At 43.6% G+C, this 27,801-nt stretch overlaps 1 protein-coding gene across 1 annotated transcript in view; it reads left to right on the plus strand.

The window, feature by feature from the left end:
• The first annotated feature begins 713 nt into the window (after positions 1-713).
• The window catches only part of GAD2 (glutamate decarboxylase 2), a 62,749-nt gene continuing 35,661 nt past the window's right edge, over positions 714-27,801 (plus strand). Inside the window, exons 1-8 of the mRNA XM_081084201.1 lie at positions 714-1,107; positions 1,810-1,869; positions 2,056-2,205; positions 3,215-3,448; positions 8,003-8,093; positions 9,003-9,115; positions 13,335-13,450; positions 20,636-20,715. Of these exons, the coding sequence (XP_080940327.1) occupies positions 1,032-1,107; positions 1,810-1,869; positions 2,056-2,205; positions 3,215-3,448; positions 8,003-8,093; positions 9,003-9,115; positions 13,335-13,450; positions 20,636-20,715 (920 nt within the window). The 5' untranslated portion in view covers positions 714-1,031. The remainder of the gene's footprint in view (positions 1,108-1,809; positions 1,870-2,055; positions 2,206-3,214; positions 3,449-8,002; positions 8,094-9,002; positions 9,116-13,334; positions 13,451-20,635; positions 20,716-27,801) is intronic.

The following is a 27,801-nucleotide window of genomic DNA, read 5'->3' on the forward strand; positions in this document are numbered from 1 at the left end:
AGCATGGATTTTAATTGCCTCAATTGGCAGCCTTTCTCCCCATCCATCAGTCAGAAGCTGGACGGTGGGTCGGGCGATAGCGCGCTCGAAAGCCCAGGACTGGGGCGCCGCCGGGGATCTCGCGGCTCAGTAGGCAGGCATTAGGCGCTACTAAGAAGCTGAAATGAGCCCATTAACGTTAGGCGCCCTTCCCCCACCATCCCCTCTCGGAGCTGCGGAACCGCTCGGGATTCTGGCCCAGTCGCTCGTCTCTCGAGGTCACAGCGACCCTAGCACCCACTTGAAGGAAGGCGGGGGCAGGAACCGCGCCTCCTCCTCCGCAGCCGGAGCCAGACCTCAAACAATACCCTAATCCCAGTGTGCGTAAAACTGCTCCCCGCCACCCTTCCCGCCTCGCCGAAGTCTCTCTGGTCCACCCTTCCCAGAGGCCGGCGCGAAGTCAGCCGCGTTAGCACCCTGGACAGCGCGTCCGGGCCGGGAGGCAAGCGGGCTCCCTCCCGCCTTGCCCTCTGCGGGAGCTCGCGGGCACACCTCCCACCCACTCACTCCGACTCCAGCTCCTGAGCGCTGTCAGTCTCACCCTCCTGATTCAGCGCACTCCCGCCGCCCGCTCATCCATCCGTTTCGGGTTCCCTCGCCTTCAAAATCACTCGGGCGCTCTGCGCTTTCCCCTCTCCTGGCTCTGAGAACCCTCCCTTCCCCTTCCCTACTTAGCATTCTAGGCTTTCAGAGCAGAGCGTTGCCGCCACGTTTCAAAGCCCTAACTCCCACACACACACACACACACACACACACACACACACACGCAGACACGCACGTTTCCTGTCCCTGAGTGAAACCTACCCGCGGCCGCGCGGGTCCCCGCGCGTTGCCCTCTTTGCACACACACGCACACACACGCACACACACGCACACACACGCACACACACGCACACACACGCACACACACGCACGCGCGCGCGGGACCGAGCCGACGGCAGCGCGCCCACACTTCGCACTCGGAGGCGATCCGCTCCGGTCTCGCAGCGCCGATGGCATCTCCCGGCTCCAGCTTTTGGTCTTTCGGCTCTGAAGATGGCTCCGGGGATCCCGAGAACCCCAGCACAGGTAGGAAAACCGGGACCTGCAGCAGGCGAGCTTTGAGGGTGGACGGGGGTGTGCGGGGCTAGGGGAGAGGAAGGCGGTTTTCCCCCTGCACTAGGAAACTTCAGCGGCTGCGTCCTCCTCTCGGGGTAGGTCCCTGATGGCCCAAGAGACCAAACCCCGCAGGTCCTTATCCCCTAAGAAGGCGCCCCGCGAATCCTGGGTCCGCTCCGCCGAAGTCTAGGCGCGCCTTCTCACCAGAGACGTTTCCTCGACCCCTCAATTCCTCAGGCCTGGGACACTGCCACCATCTTGGTGTTTGGATCCTAGAGAGGGACAGAGTGGCAGTGGGGAAAGGCTCAATGGGAAAGGGGAGAGAATTCTTGGTGTGAACGGAGAGCCTGCGAGGAAAGGGACAGGCTCGGTGTCTGGGAAAACGCGCCCGAGCGAGGCAGGAAGGGGAGGGAGATTGCCCGAGCCGACTGGCACCTAGAAGCCGCGGGGTGGGCTTCACCTTGGGGGAAAGAATCAGAAAGCTGAGGGCCGGGCGGGATGGCCAGGCTCCCGCGCACTTCCCGCACTGCCCGCGGCGGCGCCCAACCCGGGGCGGCCCCTTCCTGGACGCCAGGTGTATTGACACTGTTTACAGAGAACGAAATTTAGCACGTCCGTCTGTCTGCTCTTCTCTTTCTGCCTCGCCGACCTCGTGTCTGTCTTTCCGTACAGCGAGAGCCTGGTGTCAGGTGGCCCAGAAGTTCACCGGAGGCATCGGAAACAAGCTGTGCGGTGAGAGCCGGCGCCCCGGGCGGGAGGCGATAGGGCTGGGCGCCTCGGGGCCGCGGCGCAAAGCCACCTTCTCAGCTCCGCATCCTCAGCCCCGGAGTCGGGGTTACTCGGCGCGGGGTGGGCGGGGGCTGGGAGCCGGGCCCAGAGGGCGGCTGACGGAAATCCGCGCTCGGTGTCTTTGCCCAGCTCTGCTCTACGGAGACGCCGAGAAGCCGGCGGAGAGTGGCGGGAGCGAGCCCCCGCGGGCCACCTCCCGGAAGGCCGCCTGTGCTTGCAACCAGAAGCCCTGCAGCTGTCCCAAAGCGGATGTCAACTACGCATTTCTGCACGCAACAGGTAAAGGCGAGGCGCCTCGCTGGGCCCCTGGAGCCCGTGCCCGCGGCTCTGCCCGTGCGCCATCCGGCGCCGCGAGCCCGACCCCCGGCTTCCAGGTGGAGGGCGGAGGATGACTTTAGGAGAATCTTCAGCTGAAAGTGAGACACGCAGGGCCTGCCCCGGGTCCGAGACCCGACCCCAGCCTCTGCGCGGTGCGCGGCGCCCGCGTTGGAAGGGGCGCTGCGGTGGCCGAGGTGTCCTCGCGCCGGGAGCTCCTGGTCGGCTTCTTGGTGCTGGAGAGGCCTCGGGTGGGACTCGGTTTCCAGGTCAGAAGTGAAAAGGCTTTCTGTCTTTAGATCGCAAGAGTAATTTGTAGCTGCGATTTCACAGGAGAACGATTCTATTCACGTGAGAACTGCAAGCGGTGTTGCTCCATTGCATTTACATACCTAGTCATCCAAACAAGCCCGCGTGACACACACACACACACACACACACTGACCTCGGAAACAGCGGGTCTTCCTAATGGGTCAGAGTTCCTAACTTCGCATGTTCCGCTTTGCCCGGTTTGCCCAAAGGCGTTGGTTCCTCAGACACTTCTGACGTGGACAATTTCCATGATCGTGGCGGATGGTATACTGAGAAAAAACGTTTCTGAAGAACCCCTGTGAAGAGGCACACCCTGTTTTAAAAAGAAAGCAATTAAGTTTAGAATTGAAATGCAGGAATTCATTTGGGGCGGGAGGTGGGGAGAAACACTAATTTCTCTCATTCCTTCCTCTTTGAAAAGTGCCTCCCTTTGAAAGAAAAAGCCCTGCGTTTCCCGAAGATTTTTTTTTAAACATGCAATCGCCAGCTATTAGGGAAATTGCTGGAGCAGATCTTGCCTGGATATTTCATAGTAAAATTAAAACGTAGCGTTTTGATGACAGTATTCTGGACATATTGGGTTAAATACTATATATTATTAAGATTAATGTTACCTGTTAAAAAATAAAATAAAATGTGGCGTTTTGATTTCATTCCTTAGACCTGCTGCCAGCCTGTGATGGAGAAAGACCCACCTTGGCGTTCCTGCAGGATGTTATGGATATTTTGCTTCAGTATGTGGTGAAAAGTTTCGATAGATCAACCAAAGTGATTGATTTCCATTACCCTAATGAGCTTCTTCAAGAATATAATTGGGAATTGGCAGACCAACCACAAAATTTGGAGGAAATTTTGATGCATTGCCAAACAACTCTAAAATATGCAATTAAAACAGGTATTGTCCCATCAGAAATAATAAAGCTCTTTTTTCTTTCACAATCTTTATTTTTTTTCTATAAAATATTTTCTGGGTTTTTTTTTTGGAGTTACTGATATTTTCAAATTTACAAAATTTTTCATCATTTAAAAAATAGACATTATCAGAATGATCCTAATCAAAAGCACCCTTTACTATTAGTGTTAATGATCTGAAGTTGATAATGTCAAAAACATTATCTACATTGCACATATTTGGTCAAAGAGATGAACCACTGATACAGAAACAAGCATTTGTCAGCAGAGGCCAGTAGAAGCGACCCAAAATTCAGAGAAAAAAAGGGGGTGGGGGGAATATGAAAATGAACGGTCAAAAAATATGATCTAAACAAAAGCCCAAATGCTAATATAGTGCTGGTAACTACTTTGACATAGGAAGGGTGAGAATTTGGACAAACCATCCTATGTAATTATTGATCAAGAGGGATAATGTTTTGGCATTGTCTCAAATGGCCAACACTTTAGATTTGAACTCTAGTTTGTCTCTATTTTCAAAGAAATGTACACAAAAGAAAACACAATTCAAACTACCTTAACAATTTAGCCATATTATACAAAATGTGCACTTCATAGTCATTCTGTATATAAGATAAAGGGGGGTGGGGTGGGGTGGGTGAGGGAAATCAGATATCCTTAGGAGCAAATTTATTGCTTTTTCACAGAACTCTTCATCATCTATCCATTTTATAGTGCCAGGTGTACCATTTGTTTGGGTGCATTCTAAGTTTTAATTTTGTCTACACAAAATCAGCTATTCATCTCTCAGGTCATGATTACCCCTTTCTTTTCTACTTCATCTCTAATCATCCTGATACTTCATTAGAGCAATAAAAATGACTGAATTTTCAGGGGGAAAGAGAGAGAACTTGTGGATCTAAATTGATTTGGAGCTAAATTTGATCCATATAATTCTAATCAACAACAAACATTTTAAGAATATCTGCTGTGTGATTTTAGCTCTTTGTGTGTGAGTGTGCATGTGTATGTGTGTGTGGTGGTGGTGTGGGGGAGGTGTTCTTTGTACATTCTTTAAACCAACAGAGAGGGAAGGTATGCATAGAAGAAACCTTAGGAAATTAATTTACTGAACCATTGGTATCCAGTTTTGTGAGACTATAGACTTAGGGCTAGATATATAGGGAAAGGAATTTAGTTTGGTGATTTCTATCAAATTCCGTCTGTCCAGTATGGTTTTGAAGGCTTATTACATATCATTCTCAGTTATGTTCATAGAGAATCCACATGATTTATATACTAGGCATTAAAGATGTTTTTTTCTCCCAGCTTTTCATGTATCTGTAAGTACAAACCTGAACAATGCTTTTAATTCAGTTTTTGTTTAACCCATTCCCTTAACTTGATATTTAAATGTTAATAGTAAGATGCTACTTAATTTTTTTTTTTTTTTTTGCTGCCAAACCACAAAGAATCTATACAAATGTTTTACATCTTTGTCCTTAAAATCTGGTGGTGTCTGAAATACAATTTAAAGACTTAAGATAATGGGAAATGAAAGTCAATGAAAGTAATTCTGTCTGTCAATGTTCCATTTAGTGTCAGGAAAACATGGGTCAATTCAATTCTTTGATTTTTACCATAATGTTTTTACATCTTTTGGGCAAGTATAGCTCTCATGCATGTTATTTAAAGTTTAGGAAAAAATATGATTGATTAAATTGGATTTTCAAGCAAGGCATATTGATATTAATTCAATATCAATATTATTCATAACATACATAGTCTTCCCCCTTACCCACAAATAGCATTTCAAAGAATTAACAGCAGTCATCTTCTCTATAGCATAAACTCCTATAAACTTGTTACTTATAGGAGTTTATGCTATAACTTGACAACAAGTATTATGTAGGGTTTGCAGAGTAGTTACTACTCTGCTACATTAAGCATTTTAGTGATTCTCAGGAGATTGTTTTTAAAAAATGCATCTTACCGACTGCTTTCTATTGAGAGTCGTTAACCTAATTTCCACTTGGACTTCAAGCTTTGAGTGGCATGAGGAGCAGTGGGGAAATGATGCCTTCATGTTTTGATAAAAATTACCTCTGTAAGAAATATTAGGGCCAAAAACTGCCAAAAATGGTAAGAATCCTGGAATAATTAGCGTTTGTGGGGGTCCTTAGATTTGGTGGTGGTGGTGGTGGTGGTTGGGTGGTGGAAGGGTTAAATGTCGTCTTGAATCTTTTAACTAAACCATCAGTCAAAGGAATTGAAGGGTTAGTAAGTGAGACCTCCTTGGGTGCATGTTAACAGTACAAAGAGAGCAGTTTGGACGACTCTAGGCCCCCTCCCCCACTGATTCTGGACAAGCAGTCTGTGCATCCTTCCTGTCTCATTTGCTAATCTGTGGGGAGCATTGTAGAGCCTGAAGCGGCTCTAATCTCACCTTTCAAACTCACTGTATCACTGGCTGCTCAGGCTACCCTGGCCACCTGATTCCTGGCGTGGAGCCTGGCAGCACAGGGCCGGTGGGGGCAGCAGCAGCAGCAGCAGCAGCAGCTGGATGCCAGGGCTGCCAGGACCGCTCCGCAAGCTCCAAGGCAGGTCTCCCACTCTCTTTCTCTCAGAGAGCCCTGCCTGGATTTACCTGCAGCTTGTAGGGGTCATTGGAAGGGAACAAAATAATATTTCTGCAGAAATCAAGAGCTTATGTTGTTCCGACCTGTCAAACTATCTCCCTCTATATTTTCACATCGTTATCAGCAAATGAAAAAATTTGAGGGAAGAGAGATTCAGGGAAAATGGGTGACCAAGGCCAAAAAGAAATACTGAAGGGAGATGGGCCACTGAAGTATCAAATTTGTTCCCACCATTTCCCAAAGGCAATCATCAGGGGTGACTGGTCTTCTGACATCCTGGACCACAACATGGCCTTGGAACCTCTCTCAATTGTATACCGAGCATTTCATCCCAAAGTTTCCACAGAGTTAAACAGTGGGTGCGAGCAAACAGCAGATTCATGGAGAAAATGTCTACGAATTGGTAAAGTAGATGAACAGATAGATTTGCTAATCCTTATCAATTTCCTCGCTTTAAAGAAGTGGCTTAAGGAAAGGGAAATGCAGGGGCACCAGAAGGGAGCAGAGGACTGTGGTTTCAGCTGTGAGCTCTAATGAAATGGGGAGTCAATGAGGCAGAGAGGAGTGGGGGGTTGTTCCAGAGGGCAATGGTGGAACCCAAAGGAGGCTTTTTCACTTTCCGTGGATGCACAAACGGACAGGGTCAGCATCATAGGCCTGGAAAAGAGCAAAAAAAAATAGAGGGGCACTGTGCCAGGCCAAAGGGAGGTAAGACAATGGTGGAGGTGGGGTAGAGAGAGCTGCACAAAACCCAATCTCTTTCAAGTGTGCTCTTTTCTTTCCTGGCTCCTATCTTTTCTCGGCATCTAATTGTCTAGCCACATGCAGGAGGCTGATAAGAGAGCACTCCAGTCCTAGAGATAGCATCCCTGCTTTCTGCTTTGCCTTTTTAAATCTTGTTTTGCCCATGCTGGCATGAGAGACAATCACACCCCCAGGCTTCAGACAGGTGTCCAGTAAGTGGCAGGTGCCTTTTTTTCAGACGCTATTTCCATAATTGTTCGTCTTCCAAAATTTTTGCTGCTAAGCAAATCACAGATTTATAGATAGGTTTTATGGGGCAAGACACAGAAGTGGAATTCTAATGAGATACTTACCATCACATTTAAAATAATGGCCTCGGGAGTATTTGGGTGTCAACCCCTTTAGAGAGTCTCTGAGAAATCCAGAAATTAATTAGATAAGCCTTGCTAATGGACTGATTGGTCCATTGACTATATCTTCATGTATCTTGTTGACAAGACAGTGATGTTGACTGTATTTCTCTTTATTTTAAATCACAGCTATGAAGGAGTTCTGTTGTTTATAATTAAATATTTGGACAGAAAAGAATTGACAAGAATTAGGTTTCTCCATGCCATCTTTAGACAATCATCACCTTTTGAATCAAGGGCAAGTCATTCAACAGAATGTCCTATTTTCTCATTTTTGCCTTGTCTTTTGTAATCATCAGCCGTTTGTCACTGATATCATTATGAATGTTGGCATGGCTGGCAGATGTCATGGTATGACTGATTCCAGAACAGCTTCAACAAAAGAAGGATTTTTAGTAGCACCAGTGTAAACAAGAAAAGCCTGTCTTTGAATAGCTTTGGATTGCACAAGCACCATACTTTACAAATCTACTGAAAAAAGGGCTACATTTTCCCACATTGCAGACCACATTTGTTATTTTAATAGAGAATATTTAAGGACCATATTTAGAAATACCAAAAATCCAAAATAGTCTCTCTTGTTAGAGGAAATGTCCCTTTGGGGGATATGTGTGTGTGCATGCATGCGTGCATATTGGGTTTTTGAATATGGATTTCCTACTTCTATGGGATCTTTGAAGGTTCTTTAGCAAGAGAAATTGTGTGTTTGAGAGGCATTTATTTTCATTGGACGCAGTCCTGATTCTGGGCATCCATTTTATTCAGGGCATCCCAGATATTTCAATCAACTCTCCACTGGACTGGATATGGTTGGATTAGCAGCAGACTGGCTGACATCAACAGCAAACACTAACATGTAAGTAGGTAAATGTGTTTTTGTGTAATCATGAATAATTATTAGTGAAGTTTCCTAGTCTTTATTCTACCTCTCATGTGAAAATCTCTTTTATTAAGTAACCCCTAAAATAGTGATTTGGATGTCAGACATACATTGCTGTTCACTCTAACTTAATAGAATATAGTGTTGATATAACTTATGCAAAGCTATACAACATTTTTTAAACACAAAAAGGGACCTTTTTGAATTTTGGATTGATAATAATGTATACTGTAAAAAACAAATGAGATTAGATGTTATCTTTTAAATAGTGTTGCTCAGCAATGTTCTTTATTTATTCAATACTAGAGACTAGAGGCCGGTGCACGGATCCGAGCACCAGTGGGGTCCCTCCACCTGGCCTGCATGGATCCAGCTGAAACCAGCCATCTGACATCCCCCAGGGGTCCCGGATTGCGAGAGGGTGCAGGCCAGGCTGAGGGACCCCACCAGTGCACAAATTTTTGCACCAGGCCTCTAGTATGCATTTAAGATCTTTGGTTAATCTCTTTCTTCCCTCCCCGTCCCCCTTCCCTCTGAGGTTCAACAGACTGTTCCATGTTTCTGTGCCTGTGCATTGAGTGTCTGCCCCCTGGTAGTCAGTGCATGTCATAGCTACCAGTCGAACTGTCAAACAGTTGCTTAGGCTTTTATATATATAGATGATAAATGACCATTGTGCACTAAGTCAATAATTGAAGCTCTTAACTTTATGAACATAAAAAATGAGCAAACCTTTTAGAAGACATAATTTTTTCTCTACTTCATGTATAATCATAACATTTGTGAATGCAGGGTTTGAAAAAAGGAAATAGTTCTGTAGCTACTATAGTGGTGAATTATTTATTTGAGTTACATAAATAAAATGTGGCCATTACTGCATTTCAGGTTCACCTATGAAATTGCTCCAGTATTTGTGCTTTTGGAATATGTCACCCTAAAGAAAATGAGAGAAATCATTGGCTGGCCAGGGGGCTCTGGCGATGGGATATTTTCTCCTGGTATATGATATTACATCTTTTCTTTGTGTTTCTTTCTTCTGGTATGCAATGCCCTATTATGAACCTGGGAAATCTTAAATATTTTGTTTGTACTTCTGCTTAAGTTCAATAGTCTGTATATTGATAAAAAGACTTAGTGTCATTAAGTACACTTGACCATTGGCCATGCCTCTAAGCCATGCTTGAACATTAGTTATTTGTGTTCAAAAAGAGCATAAACAAAGATTATATTTACCCAGGACTTCTATTGGGCTCCCACACACAGGATGTATGCATCATGTGGAACAAAAGAATAAAGATGCCTAATAAGAGAATTCACTCTCTGATGCTCTTCCCAGAATTAGAGAAAGGAAAAGGGCAGCCTCGTTTAATAAAGCATTCTCTGTTTGAGAATGCATGACAGGCAGATACTTAATAGATCCTAAGAACCCTGTTCCTCTCAAGCAACAAGCAAAGAAGCTGATTTACACTAATTTCAAGGAGGGTGGAGAGTGCCTATGAGGCAGTTTCTTAGAACTAAAGGAGAGGGTGATGACTTCTTCCGGAATTTTCTCATTCCTTCTCTTCTTTATCAAGCCATTCCGTCTCTCCCATCCTGCCTTTTATCGCCCTCCATTGCATTCTAAGCTCCAGTTATTTACACCTCTTTCAGCCAAGAGAATCAACCTGAAACAAAGGCCTGCGCTTGCTTCCCATTGTGTGTGTGTGTGTGTGTGTGTGTGTGTGTGTGTGTGACCTTGGTTTGATGCAGAGAAGAAACAGAAGTTAGGAGGGCAGTGGGAAAAAAGAGTCAATGACCCATGGAAAAGAAACCCGGTGTGCAGATCATCGCCTAATCAGTGCAAGAAGGAGGTCATCATAGCGGTGGGCGCTCCCCTAGGGGAGCCAGCTCCACGCCTGCCATTGCGCCAGGCCTCGCAAAGGCCACAGTGTGATCGCTCTTCCGCAAATCTACAAAGACAAGGGGGTAATGAGGGAGGGAGAAAATAAAAAACAGATGGAAAAAGAAATGATAAATGAGCAGCAGTAGGCTTAAAACCAAGCAGCTTTACCTATAAGCTCAGATCTGCTATTTTATTTTATGTTTTTAAAGCTATCGCACTTTTTTTCCAGGTGCTGAAGGAAACCCTGTTAGTTAAATTGTAGGGAAAATTAGCCTTTTCTTTATAAGTCATTGAATGCCAGCTGTGATGAATTTTTAGCTAGCCTTGATTTGTAGAAAAGTTAGTACTTAGTTTTTTCTCTGGAAAACCACCCCCTATTGAGGGAACTTTGTCATCATTGCCTGGAACTGATGCTCTTAAGTTCTTAAGGCTCTTAAGGCTTAAGGTATTTTTCATGAGCAATTAGATAGGGTTCAGAGATCAACATCACTTCTACCTTTATTCTTTCTCCTATTATAAGGTTAGTTGCATGACTGAGTTGTTGTCCCTGAGGGAGCCAGGAGCATCCCAGGATCTATTTTAATGGTTCCCAGGAGGGCAGAGTGAACAGATGCTAACAGCTGCTCACGTGGACCCTAAAAAGTTGACTAAAGGGGCTTGAGACAGGCCTAATTACCTGGCTGGTCTTGAAACCCACCTGTCCCAGAGAAAGGATTGTCTCTGGCAGTTGTGTTAAGCCAGTTATAGATTGAAGGTTTCCCCAACACCCTCACCAATGACAGCAAATGGTCAAGAAAAGGGGTTAGACAAGACTTAAGTTTGATCATGGGGCTCCTTCCTTGGCCCCAAAGACCTAAAATAGAAGCCATCGACATCATGTTACAATGTAATGTAGACTTTGCAAAGTAGGGAGGGTACAGAAGAAAAGCCATTGGCAACCTGTTTCTTCTCTGCTTCCTATAGGCATTGCAGAGGAAAGGTTGATAGCATCCTGAATCACTAATACGTGTCTTTCTAGGTAGCAGTCAGCTTTATTCCTGAAGTAAAGGGTCTTACAATTTAAGGGGTGAGGAAAGGGGGAAATTGCGCATATTATCTGCTTGAGATCTGAAAGTCCTGTTGTCTGGGACTTAACATGAAGAGGTAGGTCTGTAGCTGAATATATAGCTCAGCTGTTTGCCTTACGCCTCCATCTATAACGTCCAGAGGCTTCATGTTTCACGGAAAGTCCTTTGGGACTTAGAAGAAATCCGTTTATGTTATGTCACCTATGCCTGACCACCAGAGAGACCCGAGCACTTGTCACTGCTCAGCGCGTCATGAAGAACTGAGGGGGAAAGAGGAAAGGCTTGGCTTAGCCACACACCTTCCCTACCTACAGGGTTTTCAGAATGACTCAGGGCTTGCTTTCGCATCCTTTTTCTTGAAGATTCATGGGCAATAAGAGCATGCAGGACCCGTGCATCTGCCCTCCTACCTGTGCTGCACACTGCAGTCTGCTCTGTCCAGAGGCCAAAAGCCTCTTCATCCCTCTCAGGGGCGAAGAGAATGACTGAGGTGCAAACCGAAGAGTGGGAAGGCAGAGCTAGAAGCCTCTTGGACAAGTGTCCTGTGAAATGAACTTTCTTTTTTAAAAAAAAAATATATATTATTGATTTTTTTACAGAGAAGAAGGGAGAGGGATAGAGAGTTAGAAACATCGATGAGAGAGAAACATCGATCAGCTGCCTCCTGCACAGCCCCGACTGGGGATTTGCCCACAACCAAGGTGCATGCCTTTGATCGAAATCGAACCTGGGACCCTTGAGTCCACAGGCCACAGCTCTATTTGTCTTCCTCTCCTTTCTCCCTGGCCTGTCTGAGAAGAATGAGGGCAGCAGTTCTCGATGGGAGAATTTTGCCCCCAGTGTTTTCCCTCAGGGGACATTTGGCAATGTCTGGAGACATTTTTTTGGTAGCCACTTTGGGGGAGCACAGTGCTGCTGGCATCCGGTGGGTAGAGGTCAGGGATACTGGTAAACACCATGCAATGCACGGGACAGGCCCCCATAAGTAATTATCCAGCCCAAACTATCATTAGGCGCCAGAATTTAGAAACCATAGCTAGAGTGCAAATTTCTTTAAAAGCTGCTCCATTTTCCAACGGCATCCTACACAGTCAGACTTTTAGAAAGGGTGTCTGCTCAGAGCAGGTCTGACCTAGATTCTGCTTGTCCCATGTCTCTGGGGTCCAGAAGAAGTAAGAATCGTCCTCATTCTTACTGATGACAAAGCCAGGATCTTGTTGATGACTGCTGTGTGTGAGGCTGCCTGCTTGTGTCAGAGCCCAGGGCTCATGGGGCAAAGATCGTGCCCTGAGTAGGCCATTCAACTGAATACAGAGAGCTCTTTTGCTCTTGCCACGTGAAGGGAAGGGAATGCAAAGTATTCACGTCATGATAGGGCCTGGGCGTGCCCCGCTTTGGGTGAGGGGGAGAGAGTACCTTTGCTCTGTCTCATGATCTTGATCTCACAGTTTCCATGCCCACATATTCATTTTCATGCAGAAGAATCTGTCCTTTTTTTCTGGGTAGCAAAAATCCTAACCTTTCCAACAATCCTGGGGAAAAGCTTACTCTTCTTTGCACATCAGATAAAACTCTACTTATTAGATACAAATTTTATTGTATAAAATTCTTGACAGTCTGAGGATGACACAGAAAAATAATTCAATATGAACTTAAAGTTCCCTTAGTTGCATGTCATCCCATAACTATAAAATAAGATTTTTGTAAACTATTACGATTATATTTTAATGATATCTTTAAGAGAGAAGAACAATTTAGGGGGAATTAACAAATGAGTATGATGAGATGGGCTTGGATGTATATTCTCATTCTGTAAGATTTATTGATTAACAGCAACTGATTTGTAGCCGTTAAAGTGCAAGGCATTTGTATGAGCTGAAAAGAAAAGAAATTTCTTCTACATGAGGATATAAGTAAGCTTTTCCTAAGCCTCATGCAGAATGACTGCACTCACAAGCTGGGAAAGAAGGCAACAGTTCCTTAGTTCTTAAATGCTGCTTCAAAGAGCAGAATCAATTGCAGTTCCTCTTAGTGACAGAGATGGGTGTGGAGGGAGGACATCTGTCCCATGGTTGGGCCCAATGCCCCTTCTCTGGACCCTTTTAGCTAGCACCTGAGTCTGAGTATTCAGGTCACGGTTAGCCAATCAAAAGTTCTCCTCCTGTGTCCAAGGAGGACTCTGGGTCAGTGGAAATGGGATGTGGCTTGCATGTGAAGTGATGTTGATAATGACTAGAAAAGGTAATTATGTGTTGCTGTGCACCTTAGGTGGCGCCATATCTAACATGTATGCCATGCTGATTGCACGCTTTAAGATGTTCCCAGAAGTCAAGGAGAAAGGGATGGCCGCTGTTCCCAGGCTCATTGCCTTCACATCTGAGCATGTACGTGTTTCTGTTCTTTCCAAGTTTAAGGTTCTATTTTGTAAAGCCCGGGTTTATGCAATGATATTTAGAAATGCTTTATTCCCAGAGGTTCTCTTCCTAAAAGATCCTTTTTGGAAAAGAATTAGGGGGGAGAACAGCTGAGTGGTACAATGGGTTGAATTTCTCTTTGAAATTCCGGAAAACTCTCAAAGAGAAATCAGGATGTTTTACCTGCAGTTCCTACGCTTTACTTTTCAGTAATAATGTTGTGTGTTGGGGAAGGGTAGGAGGAGAGAAAGCAGACTGACCATGAACTCATTTGGGCTATCGATATTACTGCACCTACATAACTCTAAAGTAGCCTGTTGATACAGACTTCGTGTTTTAAAATTCTGACCAGATATCCTACCCTCGTGGTACCGTGAATCACTTTAATGTTAACCTTAACCAGAGGTTTTATCACTGTAGAGAAACGGCATAGTGATCTGTCATATCTGATCTCTCAGCCAAGCACAGGCTCCTACCTACCACCAGGCTGCTGGCCAGGCAGGATGCTGGGAGCTTGGGATTCCCATCTGGAATTCCAGGAGGTAGTATTTCATATTCCTTCCAGGGTTTTCGAAGAGCTAATGCCACCAAGGCATCACAACAATTGCCCTTCCTGTTCACATAAATTGAATTAACAGCTCTGCTCAGCTCCCTGCTTTCTCTCACACACCTAAGACTGCTCCATCACAACCTTTCCTCAAAGTAGCCCAAGGTCAAGCAGCCCTTTGATGGTAGGGGAAATGGAAAATGGGGAGGGCAGAGAGGGGTTTATAGGGAAGTTAGAAGTTCCTGAAAGACATGTCAGGCAGGAGAAGCAGGGAATCACAGTGGGGCCTCAGCTCTACTACAGAACTTTTCTTTTTATGTTTTAAGGTATGTGTAAGTGTGTGTGTGTGTGTGTGTGTGTTATAACAAGGAAATGAAAGGCAAGTACAGGTTGGAAGCCAGTGAGTACAATTCATAACCACGGCAGTAGCCATAAAATCAAAAGAAACTAATGATTTATGTTAACAAATTATCTTTCGCCGTTGTTTTTAGTCATGTTTACCATAAACGTAGTGGCTTAAGACAACATGACTTCATTGGAGGTCAGAATGGAATGTGGGTGAGCAGGGCTGGGGTCCTTCTGGAGGTGGCAGGGGAGCACCCGTTTCCTCTGCTCTCTCTGACTTCCGTTTCTGTCACCACATCTCCTTCTCTGGTTCTGACTCTCTAGCCCACTCTTTCCCTTGTTAGGATCCTTATGATTACTTGGGTCTACCCAGATAACCCAGGTAATCTCCCATCTCAAGACCCTTAACTTAATCACATTTGAAAGTTCCCTTTTACCATGTAAGGTAACATATTCCCAGGTTTCAGGGATTGGGATATGGACATCCTTGGGAAGGAAGACATTGTTCATTCTACTAGGTCTAATATTCTCATCATCAGCTAATTTTAATTTCTCAGCTTCTCCAAAGGTAGAAAAACATGGCGCAATATTTTCTAATTACTGTTTCCCTGCAGTGGATTTGGACCCCTACGTAGGTAAATGTTAGTATATTCTCAGTCTCAAAAATTCCAGATGCTACTATATTGGGTATCTTTTTCTTTTGGCTTCTGTGCTGATTACACAACCTGAAATGAGGTTGATTAACCAACAAGCTGCCCTGTGCTCTCTGGATTCTGAATGAGTTTCTTGGGCTCAAGCTCCATGCAAATTGGCTTAACCTTACCCAGAAAGCTTGGGTCATATAGCCTGGGAATGATTTTGCTTTGCCTTATTTTCCTGATATCGCAAACTTGGAGTCTAATTCTTCATTTCTAAGGAAAGAAAGGTAATTCAGTAATACAACAACCATTTAATTCTTCCTTCTCTTTTTTGGATCTCTATCCACACACACAATTATGAAATAACATTTGAATTATAAACATGCCCTAAAATACCAACTGGTTCTAACTGAAGGCTTATTTTTGACAAATGAACTGTTTTTCTAATGTATAATATCTTATATCTGGTAACTATTTGACTGTTTCCAACACCCTTCCAATTACATTAGCTCATTTGATTCTCACGACAATCTTGTACAACAGGCAGAACAGAGATTATTACCAGTATTTTACAAATGAAGAGGCTGCAGTTAGCTATGTAGACAGAGATAGGATTAAATGGGTGTTCTGACTCCCAGACTAGTGAGGTCCCTGCCTCGACTACCATGTAGAAACCAGATTAAAAGTTTCAGCAACAAAGTTTTGTACACCAAAGTTCATCAATTGATTTAACATTTTCTACCTTCCCAAATCAAATTTCCACCAAGAGATTTTTCTTAATGTCAAGGTGATGGCACACTGTTACCTCCCCCAAAGAAAACACCTCCTCATTATCTCAGGGCTGAGCTGGAGGGGGTTTTCCAAGTTTATTGAAAGCACTTCTATGTCTCCTTGAACAGTTGATCCAAATCATTCTGGACAGGTGAGACAATCATTTGGTCAAAGCCAAGGAAGGGGAAGACAGGGGAGGGTGGAGGTGGTCCAATTCAACAAATATTTATTAACTATATGCTACAATAAAAATTTTCCCTCATGCAGCTTATGTTCTATTATGGTATAGACAAGTGTAAACTAAATAAATATTTAATGCCACATGGTGACAAGAGAATGGGGTGGTAGTGGGCTATTCTACAAGATGGTCATAAAAGGTCTCTGTAAAAATGAAACATAGCAGAGACCTACCTTGAATGAAGGAGGGAGCTATATACATATCTGAGGAAGGATTTTTCAAGAAATGAAACAAAATACAAAGGCCCAGAGACAAGAACAAGTTGAGCAAGCTCACAGAAGACCAGAAAAGCCAGTACTACCAGATAGAGAGAGTGAGAGGTGGGGAGGTAGGACACAAGGTAGGGAGGGGTTGGGGATAAAGGTAGCTAGGTACTGAGGGCTGTCTTTACATACATATATTTTTGACTTCAGAGAGGAAGGGAGAGGGAGAGAGATGGAAACATCAATGATGAGAGAGAATTATTGATCAGCTGCCTCCTGCATGCCCCCCACTGGGGATCCAGCCCACAACTGGGGCATGTGCCCTGACTGAGAATGGAACTGTGACCTGCCTGGTTTATAGGTTGACACTCAACCACTGAGCCACGGTGGCTGGGCATGAGGGCTGTCTTAATCATCTTTGTGTTCCCTGAGCCCAGAAGAGGATTTCCCTGAAGCCCTGTGGTCCACTAGGACTGAATCTGAGTCTCAGTTAAATATCTGGGTGTGACTAACAATGGCTTGAAAGAATTAATGCAACTTTCCAAACTGCTTACCTAAATTGTAAAGAGGAAGAGAAGCCAGCATGTCAAAAGACTGACCTGGTTTCTTTCAGAACTTTCCACCACTCCCCTTACTCTCCCACATCCCTGAAGACAGGTAAGGCTGACGGCACCGGGGCTGCATACAGGGATGGAGCTCATGCCTGTGGCTCCCATCCTCGCACATTCTCCCTTTGGACAATCTCAGCACACTCAGACCCTGCTTCCTTTTTACTTACAATTATTTCATGAGTATAAAATCCCATACTTATTTGCACATTTCCAATGTCAACTGAAACATGTATCCTGTGTCTAGATCAGCCGTGGGCAAACTACGGCCCGCGGGCCGGATCCGGCCCGTTTGAAATGAATAAAACTATTGAAAAAAAAGACCGTACCCTTTTATGTAATGATGTTTACTTTGAATTTATATTAGTTCACACAAACACTCCATTCATGCTTTTGTTCTGGCCCTCCGGTCCAGTTTAAGAACCCATTGTGGCCCTCGAGTCAAAAAGTTTGCCCACCCCTGGTCTAGATTAATTAATGATATTTTATTAAAAGATAAATTAGTCTTCATTTAATATAAATTAAAAACATATAGGTTTTAACATCTATCATCCTTGAATTGAAATATGCTTTTGTTCTAAATAAGCACTAGATTCTAGCAGAGGGGCCAATTGTTATTTTTTCCAAAATCAGGGAGGCATGGGGGCCAGAGGGGCACTCATTAGCTCATTCCCCAGCTATTCCATGGATGAACCGATTATTACAACAGTCTTGATGATTTGAGGGACACATCTGAATCCTTATAGCTTCCAATTTTTGTTCCTAGTTCTCCTTTCTGAAGCCACCCAGAGCAGTCAGGCTATTCCTCTACTCCCGCCTTGGCCAGTGGTTCTCAACCTTCTGGCCCTTTAAATACAGTTCCTCATGTTGTGACCCAACCATAAAATTATTTTCGTTGCTGCTTCATAACTGTAATGTTGCTACTGTTATGAATCATAATGTAAATATCTGATATGCAGGATGGTCTTAGGCGACCCCTGTGAAAGGGTCGTTCGACCGCCAAAGGGGTCACGACCCACAGGTTGAGAACCGCTGGCATAGCCCTTCAGATATAAAGGCCGCACATATGCCACATGACCCTCTTTATCTCTGCTTATGACCAAGTGTTCTCTGAGATGTCTCTAGACACTTGGTTTCCAGGCTCCTCAGCATCTAGGTTGCTGCTGTGCTCTGGTTCAACAAGTGGTTCCAAGAGATGTGGTGCTAAGGATTACAAATGATTCTCCATCAGCACAGAGAGATGGGCCATTTAAGCTGGCTTCACTGTTTCTTCCTCATTAGGCAGTGTCTTTTTTTTGTCTCTGAAGTCCGTTCCTCTTTATGGGTCCCTTGCTATTTTCTGGACAACATCTAGCTATTTCCCTGCTCCCTTTCCTGAAATATAAATGCGTTCGGCATCTAATTTTCTTTTTCATGCCTCATATCACCTTTGTTCCCCATCTTTAAGCTTTCTATTTGGGCATGTGTTTGTCTTTAAGTGTGTGGTATTTGGTACAGTGATCAATTATCCTGGTTAATTGCTCCTCATTTGAGGATCCCTAGCCTTTCCCATTAAATACCAGATGAGACGACTTCCTCTCATTGACCAGGTGCACCAGATCTCTCACTTATCCCCAATTTGCCACTTGGCAGTTTAGTGCTTACAAGCTCATTCACTGAGGGGCCTAATTTGAGGCTTGTGCTTGCTCAGTGGGGCAGCTGTTTCCTCTGTTCTGTGCCCTCCTGGCCGGGAGACTTAGCGCTGTTTTCGCCCTTTCCTGGGTGGCTTAGGGATCTGCTAAGTAAGCAAGAGAGACTACTATTTTTTTTTTAGTGACGGGACATGCATCTTTACAAACCCAATTAAGCTTTCTCTCCTAGTTCCCAGGTATCTTGGTAACAAATGTCCACTTTGTCTTTCTGAGGTTGTAAAATGAGGCTAATGGCCCTTTCTCATTACTTCTCAGCGACACTGGGCTTTTAAAACGCCTCTGTTCAGTGCCCCGTTAACTGGTTTGCATTGTTTGCTACTGTTTTAAATGTGATTTCCTCTTGTTTATAAGACACACCCCCTAGAAGTATAATAGCAGTTCCTATGCTGCATATTTAAGAATTCAAATAAGTCAAAAGTGGGCCTTTGAAAAGAGAGCCCACTCAGGAACCATAACTTAAAATTCCAGTCAGCAGCCCTTTGGAGATGTAAATTGAGGCAGCGGCTCCCTCTTGGACAGCTTAATGATCTGTAGTTAATAGTAGGAGGCTGCTGAGCAGATGCAGTACAGCTGGGCTTAAGTTAGCCGCTCAGCTTTCCACATTGCACAGTGATACAGCCATTAAAAAAAAAAAAGATTCAGATTCCTATCCGGAATCAATAACCAAGAGCACGAAGATGTGGCCGTGCTTTGTCAGTGTGGCCTTTCCCACACAGCGTTCTGCCCAAGCCAGGAACCAAGGCCTCCTTCTGGAGCCCAGCCCAGGCCGGGCAGTCACCTGCACAACACATAGCCCCTCCAGCAATCCTGGGACAAAAGGTGCTGAATTTAAAGCCAATCTCTTCTCTTGAGTGCACACAATTTCACTGAACTGTGAGAGAAACTGAATGTAACCTCTTGGTAGCAAAATAGAAGTTTGGGAGCCATACATACACAGCTGCTGGAGATAGTCGATGTGCGCTTACCCCTTGTATATAACATTGGCTTGGATTACTGTGTGTTGGAGTAGCAGGTCCTTTTACAATTTCCAGGGGCTTAGTATTTCACTTAAAAGTCCAAGTGAACTCAACAACAATAGCAACAAGCAAACAAGCAAAGAAACAAAACGTCTATTCAAGAGTGGTCAAAGGACTTGTATAGACATTTCTCCAAAGTGGCCAATAAGCACATGAAAACATGCTCAGTATAACTAATCATAATTATTAGTGATACTGAGCATTGGGGAAATGCAAAGCAAATCCATAATGAGGTATCACTCCACCCCATTAGAATGACTAGTCTCAAAAAAAATCCAGAAAATAATTATTGACAGGATGTGTAGAAACTGGAACCATGGAGCAGTGCTGGTGGGAGTGGAAAAATGGTACAGCTGATGTGGAGAGCAGTATGACAATTCCTCAAAAATAGACTTACCATATGATCCAGCAGTTCACTTCTGAGTATACTCCAAAGAATTAAAAGTATGGCTCAAAGAAATATCTGCACACCCATGGTCATACTACATTATCCATATGGACAAAAGGGAGTAGCCACCCAAGTGTCCATGGATGGATGAATGGAAAACAAAACGTGATGTATGTATACAATGAATATGATTCAGCATTGAAAATGAGGGGAATTCTGACATAAGCTACGACATGGATGAATCTTGAGGACCTTATGCTCAGTAAAACAAGCCACTCACCAAGGGTAAATAGTGCATGGTTCCACTTACATGAGGTTCCTAGGATAGCCAGATTCATAGAGACAGAAAGTAGAATGGTGGTCTCCAAGGGCTGTGGAGAGGGAGGAATAAGGAGCTGTTGTTTCATGGGTTGAGTTTCAGTTTTGCAAGATGGAAAGAGTTCTGGAGATGGATGGTACTGATGGGTGCACAGCAACATTAATGTACTTAACCCACTGAATTGTGCATTTCTAAATGATGAAGATGGTAAATTTTATGTTATGTAGATTTCGCGACAATTTTTTAAGCCCAAGTAAAGGATGCCTTCTTCTCGCAGCAATCCAGGCTTTGGAGGCACAGGTTAGATATAGGAGAAGTGAAAAAAAAATGGCTAAGGGAGTGGATTTTGACTTTATATGCAGCTAATTACTAATATGCTTTTTTTTTACAGAGTCATTTTTCTCTCAAGAAGGGAGCTGCAGCCTTGGGCATTGGAACAGACAGCGTGATTCTAATTAAATGTGATGAGAGGTGAGCATGAATATGCAACCCTTGTTGGTTAGCAATTTGCAAATTCCACACATATGTATACCTTTTAGTCTGAAAACAGGTGATGACCATGGGGGCAGAAAACCTGGCTGCAATCCTGGCCACCGCCATTCACTTTCTTTTTCACACGGGCTCTTGCTCGGAGTCATGGGATGGTGTCCCTCAGTGCCACGGAGCCTTCCATGGCCCTTGACTGAGTCAGAACCTTTGTTAAACCTATCAAAATATTCTGCACCAAGATGGTGCACAAGGACATTCATCAACACCAACAACTTGATCACTGATTTATGGTGATGTCATCATTCTAGGAACCCTGGATGGTGTGCACTTGATGGAGTAATTACAGAAGTGGGTGGGGCATTTTAGCGAGTAGGGAATAAATAATGCCTCAGCAACTCATCAGCTTTGTGCTGGAACCAAAGGAGAATCCATGTTTCATTGACACCCATACCTTCATAGGCACTCTGTGAATAGGTGGGGAGGGGAAGGGGAAAGGAAGATTTAATAGCATTTTCAAAATATTCATGTAAATTATCATTAGCCTGTAGCTTGGAACCTATAAAAATTAAATTAACCACTTATTTATTGGTATGAATTTATGGGACAGACATTTATGATTGCCCACCATACTACTAAGCTCTAGAAAAAGATAAGGCATAATCTCAGGGCCCTGACAGAATATGATCTAAGTGGAGAGATGGAGTAGCATCAGAAGAGACATTGATATGTTTGAATTGTGTGGCCCAGAGTACACATTGCATACATTGGTAAGGTTGAAAGGCTTCATGCAGCAGCGAGGGCTTGAGCTGGATTTTAAAAATTGGAGATGAGTTGGAAATGGGGTGGGGGTGGGGACAAAAGCAGAAGATTGAGTACCACCAGCAAAGCCACAGAAGTAGCAATGAGCCTGAGGGGCTCCAGGAGGGCAAGGGGACAGCCATAGCAAACATGTCTGGCCATGTGGGATTTTGAAAACTCAATAAACCAAACTGATTAATAGCCACATCTCCCTCTGGAAGATAAAGTCACAATAGCCTGCCATGTTCTTGTTCACACCTTTATATATTGCCAGAATTTGTTTGCAAGGAGTGCACATTACCTCTACAATGAAAAAAAACAGTGATGTTTTCTTTTTTCTTTTTGGGGATAAAAAGCTAAACTTAGCATTTGAACTTGATGAGTCTGGACACCAGGTAACTTGCAAGCATTTTTATCTGCCAAGGGCATGAATGAAACACCCTTCAGGGAGCAAGGAAGACGAGAGACTGGTCAGTGACTCTAGCAGTAAGATGGGCGTGAAATGATAGAGGACTGGAGTGAGGTGAACACATTCTGAAAAAGGAACCGCTTTATACTTTTAAGGCTACCAGTGTTCCTCACTGTCAGGTACTTGAGGAGAAAATTGGTACAGACACAAAATTTTCTAACTGGGGATAAAGATTTAAATAAAAAAACATTTCCTTACTCTGTAGCCAAATGATTATAAGTAATGAGCCTGGAATCCAGGGAAGAATTGTCTGGCAGGCCATGTATTTTCCAATTTGTAGGTGTTCTTTAAAATTATATATATATATATTTGGGAGAGGAGTGAGAGAGAGAAACATCAATGATGAGAGAGAATTATCAATGGGCTGCCTCCTGCACGCCCCCTACTGGGTATCGAGCCCACCACCTGGGCACGTGCCCTTGACCAGAATCGAACCCGGGACTCTTTAGTCTGCAGGCCAACTCTCTATCCACTGAGCCAAACCGGCTATGGCTTTGTAGGTGCTCTTGAGTTGAATCCCAATGGGAGGATAGATTATCTGGGAGAGCAGAGGGGGCTCTTGGCTCCACTCCTTATGGCACCAATATTGCTTCTACTCCTGTGAAAATCAGGCAGTGACCATGGAAATAGCCTTGGGAGGCATCCCCTAAGCCTGATCTCCAGGTATTTATGAGAGCAAAAGGCTGAGCTGAGGACATCTGACTGTCTGGAGGCAGCAGCATGCTCCATAGAGAAGTGCAGGCCTAGAAGAAGGAAAAGCAAAGTGTTGCAGGGAAAGAAACCACTGACAGGGCAGCCGGGGCAGAGGCCAAAGGTGTCTGTCATTCACCACCGGTAGGGCCCAGGGGCTTTGTCTCCTTCTGCTCAGGGGCCTTGTGAGATGAGGAGGGGAGGCACGGAGCAACACAGGAGAAAGAAGGAAGAGAAAAGGAAAGAGGGAAAAAAGCATATGAAATAAAGGTGGGAGAAATAAGGACTAGAAGAAAAATCTTGTGCATGTATGAAGTGAATTGAAGCAAGGAGGAGGGAAGCAGGGGGAATGGGAGTGGCAGCAGGAAACATTTTTAACATTTAAAAAGTTTGCCAAAGCCGGTTTGGCTCAGCGGATAGAGCGTCGGCCTGCGGACTGAAGGGTCCCAGGTTCGATTCCGGTCAAGGGCATGTGCAGGAGGCAGCTGATTGATGTTTCTCTCTCATCGATGTTTCTAACTCTCTATCTCTCTCCCTTCCTCTCTGTAAAAAATCAATAAAATATATTTTTAAAAAATTTAAAAAAAATTTTTAAAAAGTAATATATGCTCACTTTTAAAAACGTAGAAAATAGCAGGGAAAAATCATAGCTCTCCCACCCAAAGATTGTACTACATTGCTGTCTAAACCTTTGAGTCTCTTTTTAAGCATAGAGGTTTATTCTTTCCCCACCCCTCTCTTTTGAATAATATTTACATTTGTGATCATCTTTCTTTTTCTAATTAAACATGATAACATAAATATATTTCTCCATTATTACAAATACAACACACTTTACATAATTTTTGAGGAGTGGCTGTGGGAAAACATGAGAGTACGCTGTTTAAATAAATCTCCGCTCCAGCAGTAGTCGGGACAAACACCGATCCATGCCTGTTTCCTCAGCTAAGGAAAGGAAAAAGTAATGGCACCTGCTTCATAGGGTTGTTGTGCAAGTTACATACATTGACAAACGTAAAACACTAAAAATGACAGCTAGAACAGAGCAAGCACAAAATATTAGTCCCCTGCTGCTTATTTCCCTATTTCTGGTGTTTCTCTTGTAAACAACCTTTACATCCTTCAGGGAACGTTCTTACGGGCCCAGGGCTTCTGCATCTATGGTTATTTCTTTGTATGATTGCTAACCTAAAATCTGTGAACATTCACAAGGAAAGTGACACATCAGGCCATATTGCCTTTCAATAGGTTTCATGAATTTGCTCCTAGCAGTATTGTATGAGAACATTTTGGAAAAGAAAATTAAAGCTACGTTGATAGCTACAGATAGTCTTTGAATCTAATAATTCACACCATCTGTATAGCATGAGTTTAAGATTGAGAGCCTGGTCTTGATGGATTAAGTGACACTGACATATTTGGAGCCAGGGGCCAGGAGGAGCCTTGCGCAGTCATCAGCAGTCACAGTTCCCACTGGAATCTGCTCAAACCCTCCCAGTGGCCATGTTCTTCTTATTATCTATCAAGTCCCCGTGAAAATCAGGCGTGCAGTTCAGAGATCACCTGAGACAGACAAAGTTTCTCCTAGTGTGCTTCACAAAGTTCATGCCGACTTTGCAAAACATGAACCTGGACCTGCTCTCTAAGGCTTTCCCTTCTTACAGCACTTTTTCTGACTCTGCTCATCAGTCTATTGGTGACTGGGTGGCAGATTTTGTCTTGTTCTGCAGATAGTTGAAATCATATATATATATATATATATATATATATATATATATATATATGATTTAAAGATTATATACTTTTTATCATTATCTTAGAAGATATCAATTAAATTTAAATTGGTTTTTATATTAAAAATTTGGTTCAGATCACAGAATTAACCCTCCTTTTTAATTAGACCAATAAGCAATATATTTTGAATTCCTAATTATTTCAGAGAAAACACAAAATTTTATTTTCTCAAAAATAAATTTCTATATTTTAGGCATTTACTTACCACAACTATAAAATTTCTCCCAATTTAATTTGAACCTTAAACTTTTAGAGCTGGCAAGTCAAATATTTAGCATTTCTCAGATTAAGCTGCTAGAGCTCAGTAGCAGGCATGTAGCCATATAAATGCAAATTAGTTACATTTTTTTGCCGGTAATATGACCAGCCCCAAGGAGGGGAAGCTGGGAAGCTGCTGGTGGGAAACTCTGATTTACCTGCCTAATTTAACATGACCAAATTTTTCTGCTGGGAGAAGGGCGGCTCGCCCCTTCCTCCATTAAAGAGGTGCAGCTAGCTTTCCCTCCAGGCTATTGGACCTTTATAATTAATATATTATTTATGTCTCAACAACTTTTTTGAAATTTAAATCCAATTATAATTATCTTAAGGTATTTTCTTTGGCAAATTTTTGTAACAGAGACAATGTACTGATTTTCTTGGTGGCTTTAATGTTAACTTTTGAACATTAAAAGTCCATTATTATTTAAATAAACTACTTTTTATTATGGAAATACCAATCTTGTTGCTAGAACCAGCCTGAATCTTTTTTTGGTTCCTTTCTGCCATCTTTCTGAAGAAAAAACAGTTTTGTTTTTTCTACACCATCCGTAAAGAGAGTTAAGTTTAGCTCAAAACTTTTTTAAAATCCAAAATTGGACTGTGCACGCATTTGTTTTAAGCTAGCTTTTCTCTTTACACGTGCACAGAAATCCCAGACACGTTTCTAAATTTTGTAAAACTTTTCATGGCGAGAATGAAACTTTTTAAATTAGTGTACTTGGGGCAGGGGGGGTGAGGGGGGGGGGCGTCCATACAGGATTGCCATGTGTCTCCCTTCCCCCACCTCCTATTTGCTTTGGGGGAAGTTTCAGATACTGACCTGGCTGCATTTCTCTTTTCAATTAAACTAAAGGCATGCTTAATAGGTAATGACAGATCAACAAGACCAAATCAAAGTTCTTTTCCCAAACCTTTTTTTATTCCATTTTCCAAAGTAATAACTAGCTTTCACACTTATTTTTGCCAGAATTAGCTTATCCCAATACGTTCTTAGGTAATTTTTAAACAAAGCATTAAATAGTCTTTTTGTGGGAGAGCTGATAGCTCTGCCCTCTCCGGCCGCTTTTGAGATCAGAAGGTGAGGATCTGGCGGTTTTTTAGAAATTATAGATTTTTGATCCTCAAAACAAATTAGGTATTTTATTATTTGAACAAGAAACCACATTAAAGATGACCACTGCACTCTTTTTTCAGCCTGATTTTAAAAAGTACCTTTTAATATTCCAATTTCTTTATAATTTTGCCTTTTAACCAAATTCTTCCCCATTATAATCTGACTTAAACTAAAAGTATCACCCATGCACTTACAGATCCACAGGCTTCTGAAGCTGACATGGGCTTTATGCACAGTTAATCTTACCACCATCACTGGTATTGTTTTATCCGCTCAGGCGAATACTTCATATCCAAATTGTTCATATTTAGGGTGCCAATTAATGCCAGTGGTCTTGATCCAGCATCCACAAGCGTTCAGAATTCTAGAGAAGGCACTGTGTGTAAATTAAATAAGAGTCCATAGACGAAACATAATTTTGAAAGGCATTATGGGGAGTAAGAGAAGGCTTAGTTAAAGGAACTAAGTTCTCCTTGTCTCAGGACCCCATGCTTTTTATTAACACAATTTGTCCTAAGGGGAGGTAGATATACACTTCAAAGAGTAGGGTTAGGCACAGAATCCATTGTCAGATTAGAGGAAATGCCTCCTGCTGTTCAGGTGTGTGGCCAGTAGGAGGCAATAACATGTAGATTAAAATGCCCTGAGCTGTCTGGCAGCAAGCAATTATTTAATGCATCCTTTTCAGGTATGGGGAAATGCCCTCAGCCATCTCCAGATGATTCAGCCCTGCTGACATGCTGGAACTGGCTTCCGGCACTTACTGCCCTACAGTGTTTTATATTTACTATTTCATTTGATCCTCATGTAAACCTTGTGAGGCAGGTGAGCACAAGGAAGAACTAAGTGCTTCAAGTACACACAATTAGCACAAGGTTTGGAGCAGGAGCCCAGTTTATTCTGTCTCCTCATTTCAAATGTTTAGCCACATTCAGCTGCTTCTCAGAGCCTTATCTAAGGCATAGTGCAGTGACTCTTCCTAAAACTGGTAAGTCATTATCACTGATGTTGTGTTGCTATTAACAGTGATCATAACATTAGTCACTTTCTAACAGGAAGGACTCACACATCCTTTCTTCTTTGCGCTCGTGTCTCTGTGAACAGAGCCAAGCTCTCCTCACTTAGGAAAGGCTGGTAGAATTACTACACGTTCAGCAGGTCAATGAGCAGGTCACCAATGACTCAAGCACCCCATATGTGCCCAGTGGAATGCCTGCCTGGAGGTACACACTCTGCAGGAACGTGCCCCTTTAGGTAGGATGGGTAGCTTTCTCCTTCAGAGCCATGAAGGATAGCCATGAATCTGAGTCAAAAATCCACACATGATGTAATCCATGTTTTTTGCCCTTCCCACAAGGAGAGGATTTTTCCTGCTGGCAGCTCTAGCTGGCGTTGTGGTATTTTCCCCAGGCAACTTTATGCAGTTATCTGACCCTATAGCATCATGTGAATTTTCAAAGGCTACCGCTAATCGGGAATTTAATGCAAAACCGCAGCATTCAAAGCAGCAGTCTGGTTCAAGAGGCATCACTTTAATGTTGCTTTCTTACTAGTAAACACCAACAACTAACAGAAAGGAGCGTTACAGAGCCGGTCACCACTTATCTGTGAGCCTAAAGGTTGGATGTGTAAACATTAAAGAACTTTTGGCTATAGAAATGCTTTTAGAACAGACAGAGGATGCGACAGCTGCCATCCACAGCTGCCCTGCACCGAGAGATGCTGGGCTGGAAAAGCCAGGACTGGCCAGGCAGCTCCTAATCCTCAGAAGGGCCTGCTGGTCGTCGCCCAATGTCCTCGCCCACAGCACAGGGCACGCAGGGCCGCATAGGGCCACATCGTGGAGTTCCTTCTGCTCGCTGCCCCAAGCCATGCTGACTCAAAACCATGGGTCACATGAAAGTGCTTGGCTAGTATGCTACCCAGTTATTTAAGTGCCTAC

Source organism: Myotis nattereri (assembly GCF_964212035.1).
Source record: "Myotis nattereri genome assembly, chromosome: 1".
NCBI lineage: Eukaryota > Metazoa > Chordata > Mammalia > Chiroptera > Vespertilionidae > Myotis > Myotis nattereri.